An 11,068-nucleotide genomic window follows, 5' to 3' on the forward strand; every position below is an offset into this window, starting at 1 on the left:
TGAGGTGTGGCCTCATCAGTGCTGAGTACAGAGGGACAGTCACTTCCCTGGTCCTGCTGGCTATGTATGGCCAGTCTTCGCGAACGAAGATTTGGGAAGGGTCTTTGCCCTTCGAGCCTGCGCAGTGGATTTTTTAGGTGAGACACAGTGTGCGCTGAGCTGAGCCCACCCTTTAATCCTGCTGGCTATACTTTTTCTGATAAAACCCAGGATGCCATTGGACTTCTTGGCCACCTGGGCACACTGCTGGCTCACATTCAGACAGCTGTCAAACAGCACCCCCAACATTCCTTTCAATTGCTTTCATCCCCACAGACACTGTTAGTACAAAGATCTTAAATATCATTCCCACTTTCCAAGCAGAGAACCAAAGCACCATGTAACATTACAGACCAGTGGCAGAAGACATCCCAGACTCTAACTCCTTTTTTCTTTTTCCAAGGCAGTGACAGAGAACCTGCCATCCCAGGTTCATCATCAGGAAGAGCATCTGTCAGTAACATATTTACAAACAGTAATTGTGTATTTACCAACTTAGGAACTGCATTGCCAAGGAATGTAAAAAGTCTTGCCCTAAAAAGATCATGATTTCTGTAGATGGAGAGCCCACACAGGTTTGAGGATTTCAGATCAAACATATGCAGCTGTATTTACAGATCGGAATTAGCTATAGTGAGCTCATGGCATGGAGTGAGAAATGATCTATTGTAAGGGAGGAAGGATGAGAAAATGCTGCTTTGGACATATGACAGCAATGCAAGGTAAAATTAGATTTTAAAAAGATAAAAAAGATGAACAAGAATGTCTCTGGATTAACTGTAAATCATATCCATTCTAATTGCTAAAAAATAAAAATAAAAAAAAATCACATTGACAGTTTGGCACCCTCAAGTGCTCAGTAACAGCATAAAAGTACATGGTATAAAATCTTACTAAATTACATGGTATGAAAACACTCACACCATGTTTGCATCTCTGGAGAATGAACAGGGTTATCTTTCCACTACTGGTCCTTTCAGTTCTACAGCTCACAGACATTTGTGTCAGAAGTTGTTCTGACATGGACAGTGGCTATCTGTGGTGCAAGAATATACAGATTCCTGAGCTGAGCTTCCAGCTACTGCAGAACAGGAGGGCTTATTGCAGAATTTTGGCAATCCATCTTCAACAACTGCACCATTCAGGGTAATCTTAGAAGTCTGCTTCTTGTCCCCACCTTCTTCATCCGTGCGCTCCAGGGGCTCCAGGTCATGGTATTTTCTCCGATATATGACTCTTGAGATTACAGTTATCAGAAACATTTCCATGATGAGAAGCTGCTGGGCTATATCTGCAAAAAAAAAAAAAAAGAAAAAAAAAAAGAGGCAAGGAAAAGCCCCCAAAAGGAGGAGGTTACTATCAGATGCAAAATGAATACTCAGCTCATTAATTCATTAATTTTCACCTGTGCAAAGGGGACAAACTTCACCATTCAGTCCCTGTAACAGTATGTCTCATGCTCAGCAACAACATCAGCTACAGAATTCCAATATTGCCCATCAGTAAGCATGCAATCAATTATGAATCCAAAACATAAGAGAATTAACAGCAGTTATGCATTTTGATTTCTTTTCCTCTCATTTCTGATTCCAGCTCTTCGCATTAAACAAGTTTTTCTCTATGAGTGTCACAGCTATAAAACTTTTATTCTTGTTTTTTTAACTAAAAACTGAGATTCTCGAAAAGCTAATGATCCCAGGAAATTAGTGCTTTGGGAAGACACCAGATATTGCAGTTAGCAATGCTGAACTGTCACCTTTATAAATAAATGAAAAACATTCTTCTCAAAGTAACTTACATGATCCTCTTGCTGTAGAGGAGAGTGGTGGAGCACAGGGAATGATTCTTTGTGTGGCCAACATGCGGATAATAACGGTCTGCAGGTGGTTCAGAACAACAATAAACTGCACCAGAAAGAGAAAAAAAATGCCTGAGCTACCAGAAAAGGATTTATAATTCACACACCAATTCTACTTTCATAACAGAACCTCTTTTGCCTCATTCCTCCTTTCTTGCCCTCCCTCTCCTCCCATCTACCAGCAGGCTGCCTGCCATTCTGCAGAATTCATCTGAAGGTCAGGATGATATTGCTCTGAAGATGAGTATTGAATTATAGCTCAACTTGAAAAGTGCTTCTTCTCAGCCCTTCATTTGGGAGGTACAATATGCACAAACCTCCCAGCTAGGATTTTAAATGATGCTGAGCTCTGAATAACAGGAAATAAGGTTTTAAAAACTGCCTGTTAATTTGACCTATGAGCTTATATTCTCAAGGACTCAAAGAATGTTTTTTTTGCTGTCTCCTCTTTTTGCCACAGCAGGAAGACATCCTAGTCCCCAAGTTATATGGGACTGGCTTCTTTCCAGGGGGTATGAAGGACTCTTCGCCTCTTGAATCCAGCAACCATCACCTGTGCATCATATTACCTGCTACTCTCTGAGCAAGGCCTTTGCCACTGTGGAGATACCAAAGTATCTCTGTAGCTGCCTGAGTATAAACCCTCATGTTACCAGAGTTTGCCATCCTAAGCCTGAATTCAGCCTAATACAGGTATGACCATCTGTTATAAGTTCTTAATAATTTACTTAACAGACACCTTAGTGCACCAGCCTTTCTGTATGTCCTGCTCAAGAAATATGCATAACCAAGGATTCTTCTGCACTCTTTTCAGGGTTATGAGGAAGAGCGTGGCCTTGTCCCTGTGCTTGTTCAATCTAACGTGTCTGGTTCTATTCCTTACTATTTAACAATTCCCAGACATTAATAAGTTTCATTATTATCTAACTCTGAAATGCAGAATGGCCAAGAAAAATGCTGTTAAAACAGAATATTGTGGCACGCTGAAATGCTTCAAACAACAGCCACCCACACAATGCAATATATCCTCTCCTGATTTTTAGAGACACACACTAACATTTTAACATTGCATTTTGTGATACCACATCGACAAAGCTTCAAGCCCCGCAGATGGTGCTGCTGTGATTTTATACTTTATCTGGTATAAAGATAGACAGATTTTATGTATCTTTCACATCTCCAGCACTCCTGAGAGACAACAGGTAAATTGTCTCAAGACAAAACTGAACAGCAGCCAAGGAGAGTACTTCAAAGGAATGCAGCTTTAATCAGGTAAAAATACGCCCTTGCACACTGTATTTAATGGGAGAAAATATTATAACTTTTCAATGAGGGACCAAGAACTAGAGAGACAGTGTTGCATCAGCAGTTAAGAAAAATTCTTACCAGAAATATTAAACTTCTCACCTGATAAAGGGCAAACTTTGGGATAATGTTCTTACAGGTAAGGAGAGTCCTAACTTTTCGAAACATGATTCCAACCGCCCACAGAGCAGTAAGGGTAAGGACACCCATGAAGATGTTAATCCATAGCGCAGGTTCTTTGGGAGATAACTGAGAAGCAAATAAAACAAGAGCACCTTATAGAACCTTACTTTGCATTTTACTGTTTCCAGGAAGAAGTCGTGAACTAGACAATCCAGATGTTCAAATGCTTGTTCCTATCTCCATGAAAGCTGGTGGCAGCAGCAGCTGCTGGGCTTTGCATGGGGAAACTGCACAGAGCCAACTGGAGTGTTGGCTCATGCTCTCACCCAACAGACATCAACACGGAAATCTGTTCAGCCTGGGAAGGTACCAGTTGACACAACCCCTCAATCTGACCCCAGAAGCAGCTGACAATGCTCAGCAGCTCATGAGAACATATTCAACATGACATCTCAAATGGGTCATTTGTTTTATACCATGAAACCACAAAAAAATAATTACTTTTCATCTCAGTTGTCTAAGAGGTGCAAAATTATTATCAGTCACAGACTTCTCCATCATCTTGCAGGTTACATGGGACAAAGCAGAAGTACAGTACTATCTTTTGTACTTTGCACAGATATGAAAATCACCATGATTTGCAGAAAAGCATAGAATTAGGCTTTCTGTTTACACTTGCTAGTACATGCACTTTTTTCTTAAGGCTGTACCTTTAAAAAACACAGGGCAGGTACATCACACAGGACAACTTGTAGTCCCTCTATTCTAACCATACAAACTGGGAAATGTATTGGAGTACAGTCTGATGCCAAATGTACCCTGATGCCCAGTTTCTTTCCAAGAGAAGCCAGGAAATTGAGGGTCTAGAAGGCAGAAATTATATGCTTCAGGGTCAAAAAGAATACAGTAAAGACTTACTTGGAAGTGCTCCCAGATTTCACAGGTCAGTTGTAGGCTAAGACAGTAACATCAACCCTAAAACCTATGGATTTTGTGGACCACCTCTGATTAAAATATTTACTTACATTGTAAAGGAGGTAATTGCCATTACTCCAAAGCACTATTGATAAAAATACGAGCACAGGTCGAAAGACAGCAAACTGAAAGGTGCCCACCTTCAGCCAAAAGAGGGTTTGCCTGGCCAAAAAACAAAAATTAAAAAAAAATTAGATAGACCAAGATCTTATTAGCAACCTTAATAACATTTTTTGGGTACTATCAACTGCAAAACTTTTCCACTCCTGTAACATGTGGCTAAAATCTGGGAAGGAACAGTTTCAAGATTAGAATATCTTTCCAAGAATTTCCCAGTGTTTATTTAATAAAGTCTCTACAAAAATAGTACTTTTCCTGCTCTGCAGCAACTACATACTGGGCAAAATGTGATGTCTTTCTCTGCCCTGAAGCTGACCAGGGAGCCAGTAGCAGCATAACTGGTTTCTGAACAATAATGCTCTTGCCTTGTTGTATTATTATTTCAGTCCTCTGGTGAAGTTGGCCAATTCAGCCTTCCTGTTGAGACACTTTCTAGTCCTTTGGTAGATCAAGAAAGGGAATCATACAGACCTAGGTGAAAGGACTGGTAGTTTTTCAATACATCATGAATAGTATCACATAAGCATCTGGTTTTGCTCTGCTGCAGTCTAACAGAAGAAAGGAACTGTCTTTCACTTGGCAAACTGCACAAGGTCAGCAGGACAGCTCAGGATTTCCTCACTTCTGTCAGTATAAACTGGGTCCAGAACACAGCCCATACACAGTAACCTGGCCAGGTAGCATTAAAGACCAGCAGGAAAGGGGCAAATGAACTTTCTAACAGAAAGGGTGAAAGCTGACTGACCTGAAATCTCCTTTAGTCTTCACAGAAAAAGCTACAGCTGCTACATACGGCTCATGTTTTAAGTCTGTTCCTGTGTCTTATTTCCTATACTGTCAATGTTATCTTCACTGTAGCTCCTTGGGCCCTTGAGTCTGCCATGAGAGATGCCTCAGCAGAAAACAGTTTAGCTGCCATTTATATGTTACAGAATACAGCCATGAACCAGGAATTATAGGAATTACTCAATGAATATAGCTAATAACCACAGGATTATGAACAGCACAAACACATGTGGAAAGACCTGCAATGGGCCAGCCATTTAGTGTGTGCTTTTTAAAAGATTTATTATTCCCAAAGGGCTTTAAAGAATAATAAATATGACAAACAGTGCAGTCATTGCAATGCCATGAGTTGTTTCCCTTGTCAATTCTTTACAGAGAGGGTAATCAGGCATTGGAATGGGCTGCCCAGGGAAGTGGTGGATTCTCCATCCCTGGAGGTTTCTAAGATGAGACTGGATGTGGTACTTAGTGCCATGGTCTGGTAACCGCAGGGGTAGTGGATCAAAGGTTGGGCTTGATGATCTTGGAGGTCCTTTCCAGCCTGGCTGATTCTATGATTCAGTGTGGGTCTATCTTTGTTGACAATCAGATTCTTCTGCCACATCTCTCTCCATTGCACTACTTGTTACTTTGCCTCATCTGTACCTCGTTATTTTTCCCAGGACTGCTTGATAGCCTACATTTTTTTTAAAAGAACAAATCTCTCCCTTGGAGTAGCTCCCTGTTTCCCCATAAGATACCTACAGGAGGAGCATGAGATTGACTTTTCTCTGGTATAGCTTGCTCATATTTGAAAAAGAAAAAAAAAGTCACCCTGTAATGGGAAAAGGCTGGAAGTTAGAAGCAGAGAGCAGATGGATTTCCCAGTACTACAGAGAAGAAGCCCAAAAGCCCTCTGCAGATCAAAAAGCCTTTTTTTTAAACATACAGCTGTCCTTCCTCCCAGCAGCAGTAGGCATTATCTAGTTCCTGAAATGAGTCCATATTAGCTAATATCATCCTGCATAAGCTGTCATTGGACTGACCAACAGCAGGCAGGGCATAGTACAGAATCCTCTCTCAAGCTCCCAGTTACCACAACCTATGCAGAGGGTGACAGACACAGGAAGAAAAACAAATAAAGATACATTTTTTGGTTGGTTTACTACTTGGTACCCCCTCCATGTAAATATTTAGTGTTATTCTGTTAAAATAAAATGATGGAAACAAGAGTTTAAATTCTAATACCAAATGGGGAAGTTTAAGGAAGAATTATTATAGTAAAAAATAAGAATTTTTGAAAATGTGTCAGAAACCACTATGCTGTGTTCTGTTTGATGCTTTCCTTTAACAGATAGTAAAGTCCTCAAGGTCCCTCTGACACTAAAGTCCATGCCCTCATAGAATAGTCTCTGCCTTGCACATTCAGTCCTTCAGATTTTGCTTATAATGAGAGAAACAGTCTTGTGCTCTGTGCCAGTAGGAAAGCCCTGGGAAATACATGAGGCTTCCAGGCTGTGGAGCAGCCTGCACATGACAGAGTGACACGAGCCAGAGGAGGAGCCCCACCAGGCAAGGTCTATGTTACAGAGGTCTGTACTGGCTCCTGTAGGTGCAGCTCTCTATCCTTACCCCACTTCTCAAAGATCCTTTAATACTTACTAGAAGAAAACATATGCTTTTGCCTCACCAGACAATGCCATTTCATTGAGATCAAAACTCTCCAGAAATTACACCTACTTTTTGTTGTAAAAATTATTTTAAACTGAAGTAGTTTTAAAGTCAAAATCAGAATGAAACATTTAAATTTTAGCAAAGTGAGAGAAATTTTCTATCAAGGCAGTCTCCATCTGACAATTCTGCTTGTGAAAAATACCCAATTTGAAGATATTTGTTCCCTTTTGAAATGAAAAGAAACTGAAATCTCAATTATTCGGTTTTCTCGAGTAGAAATTCCTCCTCCCACGACCCCCTGCCTTATAGAAACAAAATAAATCAGTGGTGGTGTACAGCCCCAAAGTGACAATGCTGTTTAAAAGAGATGGCTTGAAACTGACTTTCGGGAAGCGGGGGAGGCCCTTTGCTGTAAGCCTGGCTTTGCCAAATTGGCTGAATTCCCGCAGCCGTTTTCAAGCCGGGAAATCTTAAAGGGCAACTCACCTAGTGATGGGCACACGAGGGAGGCAAAGGCAGCAGCAGCAGCAGGGGCCGGTGCTGATCGTGAAGCGACCATTTTTAAACCGCCTGAGGAGCAGCTTTTGACCTCCGCACTCTTTGATCATCATCATCAGGAACTTGTGGATAACTATGGCAAAAAATCTAGGAGAGGAAGAGAATTCCAGCTTGAACTTGCCTGTGTGTCTCTCGTATGTCTGCGCAGGCTAGTGTTGCCTTCTAAGTTTTTAATTTTTACAGCTTATGCTTTGCAATCAACAAAAATTCTGGCACTATCTGTGAGAAACCTTCCACTTTCCTTCATCTTAGAAGGCCAGAACAGCCCTAATCTCACTGAGAGAGGAATAAACCGAGGCTCAGAGCAACTGTGGAATTTCCCAAAGCCACTCTGGTGGCTGGTGGCAGAGTCAGTATTAAAGCACATGATTTTCTGGCCCAAGTCATTATGGCTTTATTTTTCCATAAGTTATCTATTCCTGACTGGTCCAAACTTTTTAGAACAAGTTCTCTTCCTCCTCAAACACAGCTTCCAATCAACAAACATGACTAGGTTCATATATACAGCTATCATTAAATGTGCTGGCCCTGTCAGGGTGTGGTTCCTTTGCAGACAAAGCTGATCCAAGTACCGACTACTTCAACCCCACCTCTCCCTCCTTCCCCATCTGCACATTCTCAACTCTTCCCAGGAACTTATTTATGGAAATCCAGCCAAATAAAAGGGGTCCTCTTCTGCTGCACTGCCTGCAGATTGGGCAAGGGAGAAGGGGGAATTCGAACACACTTGAAGTGCCACAGGACTGGATCCTTGGAGGTCGCTGGCAGTCTGCACTACCTGCACTACTGCTGCATGCTGACAGTGTTCCCTGCTACAGTGTTTTCCTTCCTCTTTTACTCTACTCTTTTAGTTAATGCAGTGTAACATAGGGTGAGACAACTCATGAAAATCTGTGATACTGTCTTGCACTGTGTTCCAAAGTCATCCCAAAATGTAGAGTGCTCAAGGCCACAGCAACCCCTACCTGGTTCTGCCCATCAGGGCTGTGCCATCATATCCAGAAATCAGGGACCACATTCCTCCCTTCTCTGTGCATGCCAGAGCTGTCATGCTCGTACAGAAAGTGCTTTTATCAGGACAAGTGTGGAACATTTTTACACTGATATACTCATCGGAGGTTCACTTGCCACCATTAATAACAAACCTCCACGGCACATCATTAGTAAAAGTGCAGGAGAGAAGTCATAGGTCAGACTCTCATTTCCCATGACATGCAGAGAGAGGAAAGACAGAGTACTGCTTCAAAGTGACTGTCAATCCGAAGGATCAATTACATGCGAGTCACAGATCCTTCATGCTAACATTCCCACACTGGGGAACTGTGACACTGGGAACTGTTTCAGCATTCTCCACCTCCCAGAAAAGGAATGCTGAGAGATTTCAACTCAAACAAAAAATTACTAAATTGTTAAATTTACAAAATGACTGTGTTACCAAGGGCAGCAGATGTTTAAAGGGAAGAAACTCAGGGTTTGGGGCAACATTTAGAAACAAGCAGAGTACTCACATTCCTGCTGTGAAATCTGTAAACATTGTTGAGCGAGGAATCCACATGCCAATGCATGAAGTAGTAGAGATCACCTACAGAGAAAGGGAGAAGGGCTGTAAGAAGGGCAGAGGTAGAGCAGGTTCATGGGGATTTTTGGGGAAACCCTATTTTCAACTTTCAGTTTTATCTCATTCCCATGCTAACTTACTGGAGCTGCAGCATTGATCCAAATTATGATTGATCTTTTGGAGGAGGGGATTTTCCTGTAGATGTAGACTGCTTCCTCTATAAATACCAGAATGGCAATTAGTGTCATCAGAGTCAAGGTTGCAAAGAGGAATCTCCCTGGTAGGTCGAGGCCTGCAGAGAGAGAAAAGAAAACAGACAGTTCCAATTTATTTCATAAGCATTTCAAACATTAATGTAACAACACCATCTCTGAGGGGCTTCTTTGCCCTGTTCCTGCAAAGACTTGCACTCAGCCTTAGTTACACAGGCAGACCACTGACTCCATAGAACCATTCAAACACTTAAGTTCATGACTAAATCTTTCCAGGATCTACAGAGAGCATATGGGAAGAATACACCCTCATGTTCTCAAAGCATTATGCAATAGCCCCCTTCAGAAAGGTGGATTTACAGGACAAATATCCTTAGAGGAACATGAATATATAGCAGAATACGAATGAATACATAATACACAATACATAATACACAATACAAATAAATACAGTAAATACATATTCTGGGAAATTTTCCAGGCAGGCCACAAGCAAACCTTCACTCAGTATTAGTCCTTTGCTTCCATTGTATGTCAACAGGCATGTTACATGTGACTTCCTTAGGCAGGTAAACTTAATAGTTCAGTGGAAATTTGTAGGGCACATGAACAATGTAAGAAAAAGCCCCTGATATATCTAGAGTGAGATAAAACTTGATGTCTTCACCTTAATGCTGGATATGCATATCAACATTTACCCACACATGATAAATTCTATGTCTCCATTGACACTGTGTACAGATACCAACTTTTACCCACGGCTGACGGTTGAGGTGCATTTTTTCTCAAGAGAGGTGTTTCCAGAGACAGAAGAAAGCACTGCAGTGGAGTCATGCTTAATTTAGAAGTTCATGCTTATCACTGATATTAACTCCTGCTGTGGCCACAGCCTATCTGAAGGCAAAGGAGAGCCTCTGCCCCAGGCTCTTTAACGTAACCTGCTTCAAAACCCCCTGGCACTTCCAGGCTTGGCTGCAGGCGGAGCAGTGCACGTCTCAGTGGACATCGCCACACCTCAGATCTCACCCGAGAGAGCAGCTCTACGGGCCTGTTCAGCGCTCGGTTCGGCGGGTACCGGGCGGCCCCGGCGCGCCCACCCTGTTCTCTGGCACTCCCCCCGCAGCTCCGGGCTGGGGGCCGTGCTGTCCCCTCGTCCTGCCCCGAAGCCAGAGACAGCTCGGCCCCCTGACAGGCGGAGGATCGACCGGGACGGGCGGCTGCCAGCCTCCCTCCGCCCGGGGATTTCCTCGCCGGGGAGGAACGGCGGCGGGGCAGGCAGGGGCACGGGCATGGACAGGGACAGGGAGTGGGACAGGGGGAGCGACAGGGACAGGGACACGGGCAGGGCAGGGCAGGCGCAGCCTCCGCCATCCGCCGCGGGTGGGTGCCGAGGGCACGGCCGGGCAGGGGCCGCTCGCGGGTAGCGGGCACCCCTTCTCCTCACGCCTCCGCACTTACTCCGGAGAAGCTCCTCGGAGTAGGGCAGCTCGCTGGTGCCGCAGGACGGGTGGAGGGTCCCGTTCGCCTCGCCGTCCATGGCGGCCGTGGGGCCGTCGCCCCCGCTGCGGGGCCCTGGCGGTGCCGGGGACTGGGGACGGGCGGAGGGGTCGGTGTGTGCCCGTGGTCGGTGCCGGTCCCTGGCGAGTGCGGGCGTGGCGATGCTCGGCCCGGGTCCCCAGGGCTGGTTAATGATTACCCCGGGCCGGGCCGGGGCGGGCGGCGCAGGGACCGGTCCCGCGCTGCCTCCTGGCGCCCGGCGGGGCGGGCAGTGCCCGGAGCGGGGCAACGCGCCCACCCCGCTCCCGCTCCGCCTGCGAGGGGACACGTCCCGGCTGTTCCCAGCGTCCTTGCCCGGCTTCGGTGGAGTTGCTTACGGGATCC

General features: G+C 44.3%; 1 protein-coding gene across 1 annotated transcript; it reads right to left on the reverse strand.

Annotated features, from left to right (window-relative positions):
- Nucleotides 1–221: 221 nt before the first annotated feature.
- LOC116782826 (organic solute transporter subunit alpha-like) lies at nucleotides 222–10,724 on the reverse strand. Its single transcript, XM_032679846.1, has 8 exons — nucleotides 10,646–10,724; nucleotides 9,116–9,267; nucleotides 8,926–8,999; nucleotides 7,346–7,504; nucleotides 4,351–4,462; nucleotides 3,305–3,451; nucleotides 1,838–1,943; nucleotides 222–1,330 (listed from the first exon to the last, which is right to left on the reverse strand). The coding sequence occupies exons 1-8, from the start codon at nucleotides 10,722–10,724 to the stop codon at nucleotides 1,044–1,046; spliced, it is 1,116 nt and encodes a 371-aa protein (XP_032535737.1). The 3' UTR covers nucleotides 222–1,043.
- Nucleotides 10,725–11,068: the final 344 nt, after the last annotated feature.

This window comes from Chiroxiphia lanceolata, chromosome 2 (genome assembly GCF_009829145.1).
Source record: "Chiroxiphia lanceolata isolate bChiLan1 chromosome 2, bChiLan1.pri, whole genome shotgun sequence".
Taxonomy (NCBI): Eukaryota; Metazoa; Chordata; class Aves; order Passeriformes; family Pipridae; genus Chiroxiphia; species Chiroxiphia lanceolata.

Bases quoted from the DNA above. Each gene is read 5' to 3' on its own strand.
- LOC116782826 (XM_032679846.1), bottom strand. From the start codon at position 10,724: ATGGACGGCGAGGCGAACGGGACCCTCCACCCGTCCTGCGGCACCAGC. The intron at 3,452-4,350 runs GTAAGTAAATAT...TTTGCTTCTCAG, and splicing joins GCAATTACCTCCTTTACAAT to TTATCTCCCAAAGAACCTGC. The intron at 1,944-3,304 runs GTGAGAAGTTTA...TTTCTGGTGCAG, and splicing joins CAAAGTTTGCCCTTTATCAG to TTTATTGTTGTTCTGAACCA.